The 18,999-nt window shown below is 40.9% G+C and overlaps 2 protein-coding genes across 2 annotated transcripts; one reads left to right on the forward strand and one right to left on the reverse strand.

Annotated features, from left to right (window-relative positions):
* Positions 1-844: 844 nt before the first annotated feature.
* On the forward strand, positions 845-5,642 carry fbxo2 (F-box protein 2). The gene is made up of 6 exons (XM_085776494.1): positions 845-1,205; positions 3,129-3,194; positions 3,638-3,764; positions 3,910-4,002; positions 4,743-4,884; positions 4,976-5,642. The coding sequence occupies exons 2-6, from the start codon at positions 3,158-3,160 to the stop codon at positions 5,108-5,110; spliced, it is 534 nt and encodes a 177-aa protein (XP_085632620.1). The 5' UTR covers positions 845-1,205; positions 3,129-3,157; the 3' UTR covers positions 5,111-5,642.
* Positions 5,643-7,002: 1,360 nt separating this feature from the next.
* svbp (small vasohibin binding protein) lies at positions 7,003-12,569 on the reverse strand. Its single transcript, XM_085776495.1, has 3 exons — positions 12,421-12,569; positions 8,545-8,668; positions 7,003-8,384 (listed from the first exon to the last, which is right to left on the reverse strand). Exons 2-3 carry the CDS (start codon positions 8,656-8,658, stop codon positions 8,298-8,300), a joined length of 201 nt encoding a protein of 66 aa, XP_085632621.1. The 5' UTR covers positions 8,659-8,668; positions 12,421-12,569; the 3' UTR covers positions 7,003-8,297.
* Between the last annotated feature and the right edge of the window lie 6,430 nt (positions 12,570-18,999).

The following is an 18,999-nucleotide window of genomic DNA, read 5'->3' on the forward strand; positions in this document are numbered from 1 at the left end:
ACCCTTCAAAAATGTTGGCAGTGGACCAGGCACTTTATAAAGGTTCTGTAAGTCATATTAGACCTCCTGAACCAAGACAAATGCTTTGTTGGCCATGAATGGGGGGTCGGTTTTTTTTTTTTTGTACAAAACACAAGAGAAAATACAAACAACAGGCATCGCAGCTATGGGACTACAGCATTGACATTACATTTTGGCATTGGAAATGTGGCATCAAAAACTTCTGAAAAATAAAAAAAAACTGGGATAAAGTGCCAATATTCATCAGTGCCAGTACAACTTGTTTATTTTTTTCAACCCAGATTTTCGTTTTCAATGCCAAATTTTATGTCATTTCAAAATGTTCTACATGGAGTTACTATGTTAACGTCATACATTTAATTTTCTTATCTTATGATTTGATCTGCTTTACTTAGCACATTACTTCCCCCTGTGTGTGGTACATATTACTGCCACTTTACAGAGCCTGTTCTCTGTTGCCTTCAAGTGCATTCAGAGGTTTCAGTTTTTGCATCACACTTGGTTAACTTCATATCTGTTTATAAGTTCATATAAAATTGTCCAACACATACATAATCGATATATCTATCACTGTCAATCTTCAAATTTGCATGGTTCAGATTGAAAACGTTTCCCTGTGCATGACACGTTGTTCCCGTCCTCTGCAGACTTGCCATATCAGCCACTTGTCTGGAGCACGATTATTCTGTTAACTTATATCCTATTGTCTGAGCAATTCATGCACAAATGAATGAAGTGACACAAAATGGCAGTTAAAGTGATTAAGTGTGTGTGCTCTCCCCACTAGTACTCCATGAGTTAGGCTTCTACAGAAGGTTAAACTGTTGCAAAACAAATTCTGACCTTTTATCATGGAAGAGTACTGAATGTTTTTTTTCCCACAGTTGATATTGATGTGCTTGCTCTAATGGATATTTGTGCTGAGTGTGTGCATGTATGGTTCTGCTGAGTTCCGCTGGATGGATGCTCCCTCCCAACCTGGTGTTTTTTTTTTGTTTCTCCTCTGCTCTCCCATGCCCTCCCTCTCTCTTTCACTGTAGTTCTGTGTGTGTGTGGGTGGGTGTGTGCATTCCCCGGCTATAAAAGCCCCTGTCACGAGGGCGCTAGCCTGCAGAAGAGCTCAAGTGTCGATATAAGAAGGAGACAAAAAGGAAAAGGAAGACTGTGTTTGCTTTCCCCTGGCTGTGAGTAACACATTCTGTTTTCATATGAGTTGACATATGTGTTCCAAATGAGCAGAGGTGAGTTTTTAGCAAGTTGAGCATGACATTAATGTGCATGTGCTGCATCTTTAAAAGTCTGCAGGGGCAGATGACTCAGCTGTTTGTGTTTGGAGCTTTAGCCAGCAGTGAAACGCAGAATGAAAACACAGCCAGTGCATGCAGATAGTGTCTGTTCTCTGTGCATCAGATAAAATGGACCTAGGTCAACTTTTAAAAAAAATTATTGTTATTACTGCTTGTGTTGTGACTGGAATCAGAGTGGATGAGAGACCCATAAATTCAATTTATAAACATTTTCAGTGTGTGGCTATTGTAGCCTAACTGTGTGCATTATATAGAAGAAATAGTGGCAATGAAAAAAGAAGTTGATCTTAAACTAGTCCTTGGATTTTTGCCCTATTTGTGCCCTGCCTCTGGTTGTTTTCATGCCAGCTGACCTGATAACTTTGATTGAAATGATTATTTCGAATAAGTACATAAACAAAAAATGTATAAAATAAAACAAAGGAAGTAGGCTACTACAAAAACATAGCAGACAAAATATTCAAACAATATGCAAACAAATACACAAAACAAAGTTGCCTGCTCGAACAAGAGTAAGAAGAAGTAGGCTATTCTATAACCTTCTCCAGAAATGAAGACATAATAGATTACTCTACTGAACAATATCTATTAATCAAGTGTAAACAAACATATAAATGTACATATCTATTTCATAAGAACTAAATCTTTATAGTTCTTTTTAAACAGTTTCAAACTTGGACATTGCTTTAAAAAAAAAAAAAGTTTTACCCCTTATAGCTTACCCCACTCACAGATATGCAAAACATCTGTCAGGTTATGTAAAGTTAAGATTACTCCTACTGTAAAGTTGTAACCCCATCTCAATTACTGAACAGTTTCTGTGTATTTTCTGCTAAAACATTATTTCTGGCTTTGAACATTATTTGTTGCATACTCTACAATGTCAGTGCATCATTTTGAAGAATAATTAGTGGGCATAATGTGGTATGTAATTGTTACAGGAATTTAGTTTAATGAACTTAAACTGTGCATTTGTTCTACATCTTCCAAATAAAATTATTTTTGTTCTATTCAATTTGAAAGATAACCAGTTGCTGTCAAACCATGATTTTCATTTCAGTTGTAGTCAGTCCCTGATTGAATGACAATTAACCAATGGGATGTATTGATGGGCTGTGCTGATTGGCCTGTCAGCCACATAACCAGCCAACTGGTCACATAGCTGGTTGACCAGTCCTGTTGGGGGAAAACAAAATCACCTGTGTGTACTATTTGGTGATTTGTTTTACTCCTAAGATCACTTTTGCAAATTGTAAACACTGGCAAAGGATTAACAATGTCACTGATTAACAACCCACTCCTGCATTGTTATCAAAGTCATTCGACAATAAGAGGAGCACTATGGGCTATAATTCAACTGGGCCTTGTGATTCTTGGAAATAGGCACATACTGCACATTGTACTGATGAATTTGTCTGTACAGATCAATATTGAAATCCCCACTGGCTGGTGACTGGCTGATCCTCTGTGGTACCTCCTATTCAGCATGCACAGAGGGAGGCTTTTGCCTCATCTGCAGTGCTGTGAGTCAGCAGAAAGGGTATTATAATGTTTGGGTCTGGAATCTGCACAGATGCCCTGGCTCGGTTTTGGCCTAGGGTCCTCCCTCGTGTGACCCTGTATTTATTCTTAGTCTCTGTAACTCTGCTGGACCCAACACTGTGTCCTTTATTAGACTATAATAGTTCCAACCCCCTTGAAAAGGTTTCTAATGCTGTGGCCTGCTTGGGCAGCTTCAATCCACATTGCCTGATAGAAACTGCAGTGGAGAGATGTATTGATCCGAATTGCTTTTCACAGGTCCTGGCTTCTCTGTATCAGCTGTAGACATGACCAGAAACCTGCTGAAGAATCCCAGTGGGGATGGTAAGATGTTGCAACTCAATGTTTTACTCAAGTAAATGATGTGCAGAAAGTTACTGGCTGAACTAACCGTAAATGTCAAATATTGTATTATGTCCATGTCTTTTATGATCAGAAAGCAGGCCTTGGTTCTATATTAATAATGTGAAAGTATTACAGCCTCAGTCCACAGAGAAAGGCTTCACTATACTTCCACTTTTCTTGCCTATGCCCAAGATATGAGAGTGGTGTCAATCTTATGTAGTACCCCATTCCTTTGAAATGCAATTACTTCTCTAGAAAAGGCAATGAATGGACTTCACACCAACATACACTCAAGTAAAATGGGACTGAATTAGTTCTGGTCTTGGCCTTGAGTCCTTTTGTTGCCCTTAAGTCTTTCTAAACCTGCCAGAAAAAACACAACATGACTATTGTCAGCTTGAGACTGTGCATTTCCCCCACAGAGGAACTGGAATTCTGGGAGCTGACAGTGAATGGGGGGAGCCAGTGGAAAGTCGAGGAGATGCCAGGAGACTGTGGCCATGACTTCTGTGTTGATGGAGTGAGCAAGTACTTTGCAACCTCATTTGAGTGAGTATTTATCATTGTATGAGTACTGGTGTGACTAAATTATCAGCATGTGTTTGATTGGGTTGTAATTATAGAATATTGAGTATATATACGTATATGAGTGGTCTCATCGGTCCCATGTTTGTGAAAATATGCACTGTCCTAGGCTGTGCCTGAAGAGACAGGTGATCGACTTGTTGGCCGAGGGTTACACCTCCGAACAGCTGGACGCTGTGCCTCCTGTCAAAGTGGAAGACTGGTAAGACAGGCAAGACTGAAATGCATATAGACACCTTTTGTGTTAGGGTTGGGGTTACTGGTTAAAGCTACATTTGGTAAGTCTAAGAAATTCTGTGACTTAGTCTGAAAATTATGATACAACGTTCAGGCCCCTCCCCCAACCTCTGCCCACCACCACTAATGCGACCACCACCACCACGGATGAGGTAGCCGGAGCGTACGCACACAAGCCAAAGGTAGGCTACTACAGAACAGGCGTACCATATTCGTAGCAGCTGGAGACTCTAAAACCATCTCACATTTCTTGTGCATTGAGCACATGGGCGAAGTTAGCTAACTGTAACAACAACAGTCTTCTTCCTACTCGCTTCAATTCGCTGTGCTTTTTCACTCTTTTTCGCGGTGCAGTCGTTGTCAACGGTTGCATCAGCAGTTTTATATTCCTCGGCTGCTCCGCCATTGCGTTTGACAGGCTGATAGCAATGCTCTGCAGGGGATACCTGTCTACAGCGGTTGTATGAGCTGTGATTGGTCATTGAGAGGCAGCTGCTCGTGGCCCCTCTACCTAACTGGTGGAACAGCTCCGGGAGCATTGGATTTTTGTAAATGTGATTACAGGCTGTAGGTGGAGCCAGAGGAGTTGGATATTTTTTCCTAAATTACCCATTTCATGTACTATCAATATATATTGACAGTTCCAACAAATATGACTAAAAAACAGTTGCCAACTGTAGCTTTAATGTGTGGCTCATCCTGCAGGTACTGTGGGAGGACAGACTGTGGCTGCACCTACGAAATGACCGTGTGTCTGCTGAATGAGGACCACGAGGTCATGCAGGAGTACAGACCTGACACGGTGACTCTCGACCCCGAGACTTCAGACGACTGCTCGTGGAAACAGGTACACAGAGCTGAGATGTGAATTCACCATTATAGAGTCCGAACCCAACTGTTCACATAACAGTGTTTTTTTGTCTCTGTATGAACTCCAGGTCAACCATACATTTTCCGACTATGGCGAGGGGATGCGTTTCATCTCGTTTGAACATGGAGGACAAGACACTAAGTTCTGGGACGGTTGGTTTGGAGTGAGAGTCACCGGCAGCTGTGTCACTGTTGACATCTGATTGAGAGGAAAAAGAGTGAGACGGGAACATGAAATGCTGAAAGGAGAAGGAGGAAGGAGGTGGGGTGGGCAGCGAACATATGAGGGCACCAGAGTGACAAAGTAAAGGGTTCAAGGTTTCAACAGGACCAGCTTTGCCTTATGCACCTGCTGTAGCTGTACTGTACACCTCTGTGTAGTGGGCTCTGGCAACATTCAGACTTCTTTACTTTCTTCTCACCCTAGATATAATTCCAAATAAATAACCCATAATGACCCCTTAATGAAAGTGAAAAACAGTTTTATGATATTTTTGCAAATGTGTCATTGTGTTCTCCCAAAAGGAGTGAGACCCCCACGCTCAAGTCGAAATCTGCTTAAAAATGCATTCTCTTTCCTTTATTGTCCTTAAGATGTATCTAAGACTTGACCGGAGTCCAGCAGTGGAGACATGCATTGGTCCAAACAAGAAAATCAAGCCATGACATCTCTGTAGACTTCCATGGTTTAACTGTGGCTGAGCTTTGAGTGTTCCCAGGAGATATGTGGCCTTAGTAACTGTGACATGGAAGAGATACAGTAATTGAATGTGGTGGTGATGGTCACAGTGCACATGACCACAGATTGCAGTGATGATTCATCTTTCAGCTTGACAATGACCAAAAGTAGACAAGGAAGTAGTGCTGGAGTGGTTTTGGGGATGAGTCTCACATTGTGGCTAAACTACCAGCTGTGCAAGAGTCAAGCTGTAACCGCCAAATATTTTCTTCAAAGTACTGAATTAAGTGTTGGACTTCAACAGAGATTTCACTTTTTGAATTCCATCAATTTGCAAAAACATGTTTACTCACTGTCATTGTGGGTTATTGGGTATTGAAGGGAAAACGTGAAGGGGTCTGGATACTCTCTGAGGCCACTGTACAATATATCACACATATTGCTGTTCATGCTGTGGAAGAACTACTAACCTGTGAAACACCACAAAACACTATGATGGAAGCAGGCAGCTTGGCTTTACTAACTTTAAAATTACTGCTTAAAACAATCATGATCTATTAACTACTACCTCTGCACAGTGACTGATGGTTGGGCTTAAATGCATGACTGGTTTGGTGGGTGGGGGGAAAATAATGAAATAAAGTGTCATCTATGAAACAAAAAATCTCAGTAGTTTGTCATCCACACTTATTTACAAAAAACAAAGATGACAAAGTTAGCAAGGAGTTCTCACAATGTCTCTAATTTATGGTACAGTGGTACTTAAACTCGCCAAGCACTTTATTAATTAAACCTGTCCACCTAATTATACAATCAGTCAATCACATGGCAGCGGTGAGGTGCATAAAATCATGTCGATACAGGTCAGGCGCTTCAGTTGTTGTTCATATTAAACATCTGAATAAGTAACCATGTGATTGCACAGTATTTATTGTTCCTTATATATTTTCCGCTGCTGAGAACATTGGTCAGTGAAACTTCTCCCATGTTGATACATCTATATGGTAATAAAGAGGTAAAATAATTAACCCCTAAAAACAACTAAACTAGGTACTTAACCCTACAAGACTTTTCGTCTGATTGCATTCACTTGTTCACATTGATGTAAATGTGCATCACACTTAAGCTCCACTACAAGCCTATGTTGATATAACTACAGTCACATGTTTATGCTGATTATGGTTGCAACTCATGCATACCCGTGTTGCTATTGTTTCAAAATAAAAGCCCAATCTTATTTAAGATAACTTCATCCAAGGCTACAAATAATCATGCCCCAAACCAGGACAAGAATCTTTTAGCCTGATAAATTTATCCATAATTGATGATTTGGGTTCAGAGCTACCATGGAGTACAAATAGTCAGACATACTATAATTTCATCTGTTTCACAGACACCATCAAACAAAAACACACGTTTTAAAAATACTCAGTTTTATTTTCATTGAATCAAATTGTGCAACTCAAATGAAGGTGGCTGACATGTGTTAAACAATATAAATATTTTCGTGGGCGTCAGCCATAAATAAAAAAAAATCAGGTCGCAAACTTGTGACTGTGACAATAAAACTCAATAAAAATTCATATACAGGCCAGTTGGCATTGCATGTCACTGACAAGATAGTGTTCAAAGCAAGCACCATTAACACTGATAATTTAAGGGCACTGTTTAGATTAAAGCTACATTAGGTCATATTTAATCACTGAATTACCCTTTGTTCAGCCACTCCTGCTCATAATCAGTGGCATATTACAGTTATTCAACAGTAGCCGTACCACTATTTTGTACGTTTAGTGTAATTTGTTTTGACCATGGCCAATGTTAAGAAAGCCAAGAAACTTCCAATACAAATGTGATTGAGTTGCAGCAATGTTAGTGTTATAATCACAAACTGCAGCTCACTTAAAACTTTTCAACCACTGTTCACCAATTAAGGTGGTATTATCTTCAGAGTGAATGTTTTGTAGGCCAACACACATTGAATTTTTCACCCAGCATTGTTTGATGTATTCCTGACGTGAGCCACCGACACAGCGGCAGGCAGCACTGAGCTTCTCTGATTAAGCCTCATTGCACACTGAAAGTCTATCTGTGCAATGCCATAAACAAGATGATAAAAGAGACATCTCAGGCAATGAGTGATGAGTGATTGAGTGAAACGCTCATGTTGTGCATGCTTGTGGGGTGTGAGTGAAACCAATCAATATGATAAAATGTAAGCCAATTATTATACCCAGGTAGATGGAGTCACTACTCACTTCCTAAATACAGTATTAAGTAGACCTACAGGGGGAAGCTGACTAGCAAATGTGAGCTTTTAAAGAACCATTTCATTCAGTTATCAACACATGTAAATGTGAATGTGGACAGAAATGTAAAAAACAACAACAATTTAACCACTACTCAAATGTTACAAAGGGTCATTATCAAGGAGAGGAAATGTCAGTGACCTGATGTGTCTGTAGGAAATGTGCAACCTGGCTTCCTGTTCTCAGTGTTTTCAGTTGGGAACTTCAGTCAGTAAAACATCAGGGACAAAGATTGTCTATTTCTATTCTTCAAAGTTTTTTCTCGAGAGGTAAGACAGCACAACAACTCTAACCACATCAGTGTAAATACAAGTGTGTCTGTAACAGTGTATGTACATGGCGTATTTGGAGTGTGACAGGTCCAGATCCAGATGAAATAGAAAGGCAGAGGAAGTGGGGCTGTTATTCTCCCTGTGACTGCATCTGTTTACAAAAGGCCTCAAACTGCTGCTGCTCCAACTCTGTCATCACCTTATTCAAAGCGTAAATCTGTAAATAAAGATGTGGGAAAGTAATCACAGTTGAGTATATAGGACTGCAGATCAATATGAATAGATAGCAGGCTACTTAAACAATTCCCATGGGAGATTTGTGCATATGTGTCGGGTTTAAAAATACTAAAAATAGCAATGAACTTTTTTTTCGTCACCTCTGCTCTCTGTCTCTGTTTGAGCTCCTGCTGAGCAGATTTCTGCTTGGCTCTGTCTCCTCTGGTCGGGGTGGAGTTCAGCTTTGGCTTGTCTTTACGGCAGGCAGGCTCCATGGTGGTCGAACTGTTAGATTTGACAGCAGAAAGTTGACACTATTAATGGCACATTTTAAGAGCAATGTTTCCTTATGTAGTCTGTACCGCTACACTCATAACACAGGGGCAGGGGCATCTCTGTTGCACCATGATGCTTCATTTATAAATATTGGCATGTTCATGTCACTCTATTATAACTCAATTTCACTTTACCTTGTCATCATCTAGAAACAATTAAGTAAATACAGATGCTGTTTATATAATATGCCTTGGCTAATAGTCCTCGCTGCAGCTGTTCGAATCCCCCAGTGTGTTATGGAAGTAGCGTGGTGCACACAAGGGTATTACTACATCTACATAATGTCTTAAAGGTTAACAGAAGAATGCATTGGAACAGTCTTGAACTCTTCAAATCTTCTTACTTCAGGCAGCCTTTGAAACCGTAAATACTTACAGCTAGAGACTTCATTCAAATTCTGACCTGTAGACAAACTTCTAATGTATTCATCCTGTTTTTACCATAGCTTGCACCGTTTTACCTCATGAAAGTCACTATAACGGCCACTCGAAACTTCTGACCCGTGAACTCGTAACAGATCGAACTGGTACGACTTCACAGGTCGGAAAAACACGAGTTACGGGTTGCCTTGAACGCACCATAACAGTCCTCGTCCCTACGTCACCACATTCACGCGCATCCCTTGGCTGCACACACAGCCCTTCATGCCGTTCTCTCCTCATTGGATAAAAAATGTAGGATACAAGAAATGTTTTCTCCATCAGCTCAGCAGAGCAGCCAGCTGCTGCGCTCCGCCGTACTGAAAATAGCTTACACCTACAATTAAAGGTAATGAACCTACTGCTATGACTATAGCGATTATGGCAATGGGCCAATTTGCCAAAATGTTGAACTATCCCTTTAATAGTAGTACAATTACAGGTGGAGCCAGGACATAGGATGCAGCTTTTAACATGTGTCCTATCTATCTATCTATCTATCTATCTATCTATCTATCTATCTATCTATCTATCTATCTATCTATACCCCTCCCTATTTTTTAACCCCTCTGTCTCCTTTTTTTCTTTCTTTCTTTCTTTCTTTCTTTCTTTCTTTCTTTCTTTCTTTCTTTCTTTCTTTCTTTCTTTCTTTCACTCCATTTCTGTCTTTTTACTTCTTTGTTTGTTTGATTGTTTCTTTCTTTCTTTCTATTCCTTTTCTCTTCCTTTGTTTTTACTCCATTTCTTTTTTTCTTTCTTTCTTTCTTTCTTTCTTTCTTTCTTCTACTCCTTCATTTGTATTTTACGTAACTTTTTATATCCTTCCCTCTCTATCCATCCATCCATCCATCCATCCATCCATCCATCTACCTCTTTCTATCTATCATCCCCCTCTCTTTTTCTTCTTTCTTTCTTTCTTTCTTTCTTTCTTTCTTTCTTTCTTTCACTCCATTTCTGTCTTTTTACTTCTTTGTTTGTTTGATTCTTTCTTTCTTTCTTTCTATTCCTTTTCTCTTCCTTTGTTTTTACTCCATTTCTTTTTTTCTTTCTTTCTTTCTTTCTTTCTTTCTTTCTTTCTTTCTTTCTTTCACTCCATTTCTGTCTTTTTACTTCTTTGTTTGTTTGATTCTTTCTTTCTTTCTTTCTTTCTTTCTACTCCTTTTCTCTTCCTTTGTTTTTACTCCATTTCTTTCTTTCTTTCTTTCTTTCTTTCTTTCACTCCATTTCTGTCTTTTTACTTCTTTGTTTGTTTGATTCTTTCTTTCTTTCTTTCTTTCTGTCCTTTTCTTTTTTCTCTCTTGTTTCAATCTTTCTTTCTTTCTTTCTTTCTTTCTTTCTTTCTTTCTTTCTTTCAACAATTTCTTCAGCTCATTCAGCATTGCTTCCAGCATTCACACCATTTCCATTCTTGGAAATGTTTTTTCTAGTTATTATTCTCCGTCCTCTTCCGGACGCTTTTTCGATTCGCATCTAGTCCTGCAACTCGAAGAGTTGCAGGACATAGGCTATTATATATCAAAACATGCGTCTTGATCGGGATCGGTGTGCTATTACTTTTCTCAACAGTTTACGAATTTTTCGCGACGTATGTCGCGAAAAACTACGCAAAAATTTTGCATGTAAGTCAATGGGACGGGCGAAAAAAAAAGAGCGAAAAAGACCAATCATTGGAGTTTAACAAACGTCTACTGCTCAGGCATACTTTCACCTAGAGACTCCATTTAAACTTTAAACAGTAGACACAAGTCTTGTGTATTGTCGTATTACTCCACGTTTTGATAGGTCATATAGTTTTTGATCAATCCCTGATCAATGACCATGATCATTTTTGGAGAAATTATGAGATTATAATGGGTGTGTATTGCATGGAATGTTCGTGTCAGAGTGCGTGACATCATCGGTTAGAGTGGGAGAGAGTGAAGAAACATTCAGTATTTTTTCTGGATAAACTGTCAGCACGGCCACAATTTACACTCTACAGACATAATTTTTTCAGAATTTGTAAGACAAACTTGTTATCTCTCATGTCATGTGCTCAAAATATCAGAGAAACTTACAGAATTGACAGAATCAGCCTCTGAGTGCGGCCACGTCTGTCTCTGCTCCTCATTGACTCCAATACAAATATTTTCTGAGAGGAGCAGAACGGCCTGATGTTTTAAAACTGCCAGCGTCGCCAAAATATTTACTGTAGAAACACCAAATCGTACCGAAATTTTCATTAAGTCCTTAGAGCAACGTTGATCTGTGTTTTGTTCTGATAGGAGTTACCGTTTTGTCATGCTAGGCCTAAATGTGAGACCGGTTTAGAGGCAGAAAATGGCTCTTTTTCTCCACGTTTCTGTCTGTCTCAGCCTGCGGGGGCCCCTATCGCCGTGGTAACCTCTTTGATCCTCAGGCCAGAGCTCGTTAACTTCATAAACAATCCACCTGGCGCTCGTTTAAATGTTTATAAACACAGACACAGCTAAATCAGACTGACACAGGATGCAGCTACTAACTAACTATGTGTCAAGTCAGTCACACACACACACACACACACACAGACTCTAGAGCCAGCTTCATGTGATTACAGTCACACACTCACACACACACACACACACACCTTCATGTGATTAAAACACAGTTAACGTGCAACAGAATTTAAACTTAAACCATGATTTAATCTGGTTTTAAAGTTAAACCTTGTTGGTGTCACACACACACACAAACACACACACACACACACACACACACACACACACACACACACACACACACACACACACACGTAACCTAATGTGGTTACAGCTCCTCCATATCAGTGCTTATAGAAAGATGATCATGTGTCTGTCTGATCAGCTCTGTCTTGACCTTAAGATCGTGGGTTTGATTCCCATGTTGACAGAGATGGCACAACCCGCAGTAGCCCCGCGGCCCATTCAAAATTTCCCGAGAGGAAATTTTCTAGTTTGGATGTGCTGTAGGGGGGCAGAGATTTTAAGGAGCTAACGTTACGTTAACAGTTCATTACAAGTTTTCAAGTTTGCCTGAGACTGTGATGGTACTACTAACCCATGTGTTCCGTACCAATAATACATATAAAACAGTATTTCTGGGATAATACAGCGGCTACGGAAGACCCTGTCCCAGTTAACTGCAAAACATCACGGATTAAGGATTAAATTAAACCTAAAGTCGAGAGTCTTAACATTACACATTAGCTAGCTAATGTTAGCTAGCCGTCGTTTACTTTATGTTGACACTCCAACAACATTAAAGTCCAGATGAAGTCAAACTTACCCGGGAAATATACAGGACGGTGCAGAGGAATATAACTCGGTTGCCGTGAATCTGAACGGTGGAAAGAGTAACTTGGCAGCAGCAGCTGGCTACGTAACCGAACAGCTGCTCCTACTGTGTCACCAGTAAATAACTCCGAGTTGAATCGTGAAGCGCTAATACAAAACGTTCCGCGTTTCCGTTTCCGGATTTCTTCTTTTGCCTAAAAAAGGCGGTTAATTTGCAACTTAACTGCACGTTACCGCCACCGAGTGGTGTTTACCTGTGTTGGTAATGTGTTGTCATCAAAATGAAATGAAAACAGACAGAAGAATGAGACGCTAATGAAATCTAATGCACGTTTTACCAATAAGTTCTCCCTGGACAGGCACTGAAACACTGAAACATTATAATGCCCCACACACTTTTTTCTTTTTCTTTTTCTTTCTTTCTTTTTTTTTTTTTTTTTTTTTACAACTAGGCCTACAAGGAAAGAGTAGGCCTATGAAAGATTTCCACCTTTTGAAACAACATTGAAAACTGTTTACAGTAAACTCTGTGGAGGTAATTAATTTGTGGAAAGATGTATGAAATTAAAATTGTCATCACTGTGAGCGGTCCTAATTGTAGTTACAAAAGTGAAATGGGTGGAAATATTTCAGTCAACTGCAGGGATCATCACACACAAGATACTGTAATTAGAAAACTGTTAAGAGAACCTCATCACCTCAGTGATCTCTGCTTTAGAGTCCAGCTCAAACCAGGTCTCACCACAAGATGCCGCCCTTGTATAACAGTTTTGTTATAGCTACAGTATACAATCAGGTGAATGAGTTTACATTTACACAGAGATCCTGAGCTGCGACATAATTAAACATTAATCTAATGTGTTTATCTGATGGTGCATTCAGAGCAACGAGGAGTCTGACAGGAGAGCCTCTGATGATCCAATCCTGTTGGAGTCTTTAATGTCACTAACCCTGACCTCTGACACCTGCCTATGGAGCAAATGGATTCATTTCTTTTTTCTTTTTGACAGTCAAACTGTTTTTTAAGTGTTTTCCTTGCATTTTCAGTTTTGATTTAGTACAGTCAACTGATAAGCTTTACTCAGACCATACACACATACTTGCACAGACTCCCCTCAGGGCACCTCTTCAGTGCATAAATCAGCTGGGTGAGGAGTGATCATGACACTAGCTGAAGGGTGGTCCAGAACACATTAATCACCTCAGAAACAAAAACAGTCATTATGAAGGGACAGAATATCTAAACACTCTCACATATGAAGTGAAAATCGTCCTCTCAGACCAAACTACCTGACAGCACTGGAAGTCTCTGGTGTTGTTGTGAACTTGAGAGCTGAATGTATGCATGTGTGCCCTCTGGCAGCGCTACGCCACAGAGATTTATCGTGCGGCATACCAACGGTTTACCTGGATTTATCCTCCAACTACAGGAGAGCGCTCTCCCTTAGAATAATATCCTGCCAAGAACAACTTCTGCTGAACACTGCAGACAACAGCCAGACCTGCTGCTCCATATGCACGGCAGCATAAAGGAAAAACACACTTATATAAAACCTGGCCATCAACAACAAGGGTTAAATGTGGTCCCTCAACCCACATAACACTGCTTTTGGCTGAATCTATAAGCTGCATTACCAGGTATTTCAGTGATAATCTGAACCTTTTTTGTCCGCTTTGCCGATTTCTGTCAGCACTCTATATAACCCACAAGTTATTCTGACTCAATATAGCTCATGAAGACTTTTAAATTAGTTTTCATAAACCCCCAGAGTTGGGGAAGGTGAAATAAACAGTAGACAAACTGGGGCAGTTAGGTAGTCATCAGCTGTCAGAAAAGCGCACCATCCGCAGAAACATCCAAGGTGAAAGACGTCAGCGCTGACCACGCTGCCTGATTGACAGGTGATTTCTGGGAAGAGCAAAACACAAGCACCCACAGTGATGTTTAAACCAAACACAGCAAGAAGGTGGTGCAGGTACAATGAGCGAATGCATGACAGCGTAACGAGCCAGTTTCCAGAGATGTTGTTAATATTGTGCAGATGATGTTAAAGAGGAATTACGCAGGATTTCTATTTTAACTATGCGAAATTATACCTTAATTAAACAGCTTTGGATTATTGTGATTGTGAGGTTAATAAATGACATGTTTGTTACGGGGGAGAATGGAGGTTCTCTGCCTTCCAGCGTCTCTTTGCTGAAAAACAACTTTGCAAGATCGGGCCCACCACCCCCGGTGTCCTAGCTCTGTCTGTCCCATAACCCGTAATCTCTTGTTTATGACAGATTAAACTACTGTACACAAATATACAGGTCGTAACATCATATATGATATATAACTTTATCCACCGCTCTATTGATTGATTTTTCACTAGCAAGGACCATGCCACAACAGTGTGAGATTAAACGTTTAATGAATGGAATCGTTGAGGGGACTGGATGAGGCGTGGAGGGGTGAAGGTGAAGGTGAAGGTTGAAGTCGGCTCTGCTGGTCTGGAAGGATGAAGTGGTGGCTGGAAGAGTGAGACTCAGGATGGGGGTTCTGTCTCAGAGGGATTCTGCTTGAGCTGGATGCGTGCCCCCGGATGATGCCAGAGGGAATGATGAGATCCGGGGTGCCTGGATAAAGGGAAGAGCGGTGGGTGGGTTGAAACGTTGAAACGAGACAAACAGAAGAAGAGGGGGTTGAGCAGCTCCCGAACCTGAGTTAACTAATTAACTTCATCTCGTCGGCTTTGTTGTAAGCAAATCCACATGACCGAGAGGAGGGTTAGCAAGTGACTATGTGGCCCTTTTATCTGTGATGCTCAGAAGACAGTCGTGAAGCTACAGGACATACTATCAATGTCAACCAATGGCATGACAGCAGTGACATCACAATGTTACAGAAGTCCTTACAGCTCATTTTAAGGCCCAATTTCTGAATACAGACTGTGTGCATTTCTCTGTGGACTGAGGCTTTGATGTTAATATTAAGCCTAGACCTTTTGTATAATCAAAATGTTATATAGATAGGACCTTTAAAATGCTTTTAATGGGGCCTATGATTCACATAGGGCCAAACACACACACACACACACCATTATATTTACCAACATCATAGTAGCTAAAAGGGTAGTTGGGAGGTTTTGACCTGCCAGTGGAAACCTCACCATCTGATGTTGAAATTTTACAGTCAGACTGAGGCAGAGCAGGGGAATGTCAAAGAGTGAGAAAAGACATGAAAAGGTTGAGAAGTAAGGAAAGAGAAGATGGAGAGATGGTTAAGTTTTATAGAGTGGCAGAGAGGGCTGGAGAGGGGAGGGATGAGGTGTGGAGAGACGGGCCAGGGAGACGGCAACGGCGCAAGTGTGTGTTAGGAGCCTTGTTCTTCTAAATTAAACTCTCTCTCCAGGGGGAAGCACAGCTCTGACTGCTCTTTCACACCAGCGGCCCTGAACACACAAACTCACCACAACCTCCTAATCCAGCTCGCCAGTCCACTGCCAAAGAACACACACACACATACACAGCACGCACACACACGTAAGCATGGTGTGTACAAATCCCCATAGACATGTACATATTCATACACACACAAAGTCTTTCAGGACTAAAAATAAACGACCATGGTGACTGTGCCTAAAATAACTGGACACACACACGCATCCGCAAACATACGCTCACTGTACGCGCATACACACAAAGACCTTAACGCATGCACACATACACACACACACAACCTCAGAACATGTGAACACACTGTGTTGCTCTCTTCACACCTGAACCCCAACAGACCTGCAGCCGCCAGAGCAAACAGCAACCAGCAAAGATATGGACAGGATATGACCTGACAAGCAAGGGTCAGTGTGAGTGATGCAGCACACACATACACACACTGACACACAAACATACATGTGATGATATGCAAACTCTAGACCGTGTCAGGATGTATGAGGTTCCTGTTTTGATGTCGGTTTTCAGGCGTTATGCCTCCTTAACACCACTCTGCTTCAGTTGGTAGCTGATAGGAATAACAAAGAGATTAATGCTTTGCTCGAGGGCATCTCAACAGTATCCGCTAAGAAGTATGGTGGGGAGATGGGAAGATAGGGGTAATGATATTTACAGATTTTCACTGGGTATAAAGACAGTGTGATGATGATGATGATGATGATGATGATGATGATGATGATGATGATGATGATGATGATGATGATGATGATGATGATGATGATGTGGCTCCTTTTCCTGAGGGAAAATATCTATCGCCCACTATCTTAATGAAGGCTGACATGCAGAGCTCCAGAAGTCCAGATCACATCCAAGCAGAGTTCAAGGACATCTTGAGTCTTTCAGGAAAAGTCTCAAGTCAAGTTTCTGGTCTCTTAAGGTCAAGTCTTGAGTCTGAAGTTTCACAATCAAGCTCTAGCAGGTTGGTTTCAAGTCACAAGTCAGTCAGTATATTAGGGATTCACCTCTACTGCCCTAACAGCAGTAAAGTCCAAGTTGACACTCAAGTTCTTGACCAAGTCATACTACTCTAAGATCTACATCTTGCACATGCTCAGAAGTGTAATTTAATTAATTTTATTACTGCATGAATGTTCTAATAACCAGTTGCACAAACAATGGAGGTTAAGAACATGAACAACTACAGATGTCTTTTTTTTTTTCATTTCGCTGCTGTAAAGGATTTCTGAACTGAATGCATGATCCACATCCATCCTAATCTCTCCAGATTAGAGTGTCCCACTGCCTCCATGTCTTGTCTCCTGACATCTACCCAGTCTCAGAACATCTGCACTGAACCAGCGACTCCCGCCCCTCAGCATCAGGATGTTCCTGGAGACTGAGAGACTTTAGACCGTAATCTCCTGTCTCCTCTTCCAGTCTATTACATAACAAAACAGAGTTAGGCTGGGATGGAAACTATATAACTTGTTTTTGGGGATTGTATTTTTAGTTAAACATGTCAGTGTGACCTGAATAACTTCAAACTTGAGATTACATATCTTCACTGAAAATATGTCGACCCCATTTCTTCATTAGCAAAATCATACTGAATACAGCCCATGCCTCCCTAAAATCTTATCTGAAAACTCCACCACTTTGTAATTATTATTTTCTCTAATCTGTGTTCACTGCTGATTGATCCTGACCCTTGACCTGACCTTTGACCCCTTGCCAGTGCAGGTTTTACCTCCATCGACAAACAACATCACTAACTCCCCACCTGTACGGGAATATAGAACAGTGATCAACAACCTTATTATCCCCTATCAACAGATGTTTATTCAGTGAAACATCTGTATCGATTCACCTTTAAATGAAACCTCAAACTGTGTGCGTTTAAAAGAATAGGAGATAATGTGGCTGCCTTGTTCGCCATAATTGCCCTGTGTCTCCCACACACAGTTACAAATGTACTTCTAATTGCATTCACTCACCTTGTACACACCCCCAGACCTTCCTCCTATCACCCCCTTCGCCCTCACACCTCCGAGATGAATAGAAGGGGTGAGAGCCGGGGGACAGGAAGGAGCGTGGAGGAGCGAGAGGGGTGAGGCTGATGAAGGTGATGGCCGTGCTATAGGGGGAGGACAGAGGGGAACAGTGTATCCTTTAAGACCATGTGAGAGAGACAGCAGGGTCAGTGTGTTTGGCCTGGCCGGGTCTCCTCCATCACCCTCTCTCTCTCCTTCTCTTGCTCACTTTCTCTCTCCCTGTCCCAAGAGCTGTTTCTCATTAAGCCTGTTTGTTTTGGCCGACACACAGTGGCACTTAGCAGCAACACACTCGCCCACGTGTGTGCGCACAGACACACATGCACCTCGCATACGCACACCCACACCCAAACACACACACACACAGTTTTGTTTGTTTTGGCAGTGACCAGGTGCCACTTAGTAGAGCCTCTAAACGCCAGCGATCAGCCGAACACACCACTGTGTTTACTTTGCCGAGCATGGACACACACCCCCTTAAATTGTACACACGGGCTAATATATGGTGAACGTGAAAATATACACCAGGAATTAATATTTCACCCATTTTTACAGCCCTCTAATAACCCTAGGCTCCTACTTTACTTTATTTCATCATTTAGTCACTCTGCTTTTTCTAATTCTTTCAATTGTATATTACACTGATTTACACTGGACTATTATTATAAGCCAACAGTTTACACCTGTAAGATAATTTTCTTTTACACATTCATCTCATACATTTTTATCCATTCTGTAACAACAGTAACACCAATAATAATAATAATAACATGAAATACTTGCATATCATGTGCTGTAAATATATTACAATGCTTGATAAGGGCAGCCTGTAAAGGCTGTGTAATAGTGAAAATAATAACTGTTATTAGACTCATGTTAGTAATGTAAGAGTAGAATTTCATCCATCCATGTACATGATTTAAATGACTTGCTTGTTAGCAGTCACATATCTCCAGCACTGAAACCAGGATATCACCATCAAATTATCTTTTTGGACACTGACAAACTGACAATTGCACAAGTTCAGTCACTCTCGTCAGCAGTTGGCCATCGAGGTGAGGTGAGAGGAGGCCTGGGTGAAACGT

The sequence above is a fragment of the Trachurus japonicus genome, chromosome 5 (genome assembly GCF_045865225.1).
Source record: "Trachurus japonicus isolate A0001 chromosome 5, Traja_1.0".
In the NCBI taxonomy this organism is placed as follows: domain Eukaryota; kingdom Metazoa; phylum Chordata; class Actinopteri; order Carangiformes; family Carangidae; genus Trachurus; species Trachurus japonicus.

Coding starts and splice junctions, on each gene's coding strand:
- fbxo2 (XM_085776494.1), top strand. CDS start 3,158: ATGACCAGAAACCTGCTGAAGAATCCCAGTGGGGATG. Junction 3,765..3,909: donor TACTTTGCAACCTCATTTGA/GTGAGTATTTAT, acceptor GCACTGTCCTAG/GCTGTGCCTGAAGAGACAGG. Junction 4,885..4,975: donor ACGACTGCTCGTGGAAACAG/GTACACAGAGCT, acceptor TATGAACTCCAG/GTCAACCATACATTTTCCGA.
- svbp (XM_085776495.1), bottom strand. CDS start 8,658: ATGGAGCCTGCCTGCCGTAAAGACAAGCCAAAGCTGAACTCCACCCCG. Junction 8,385..8,544: donor AACAGAGACAGAGAGCAGAG/GTGACGAAAAAA, acceptor CTTTATTTACAG/ATTTACGCTTTGAATAAGGT.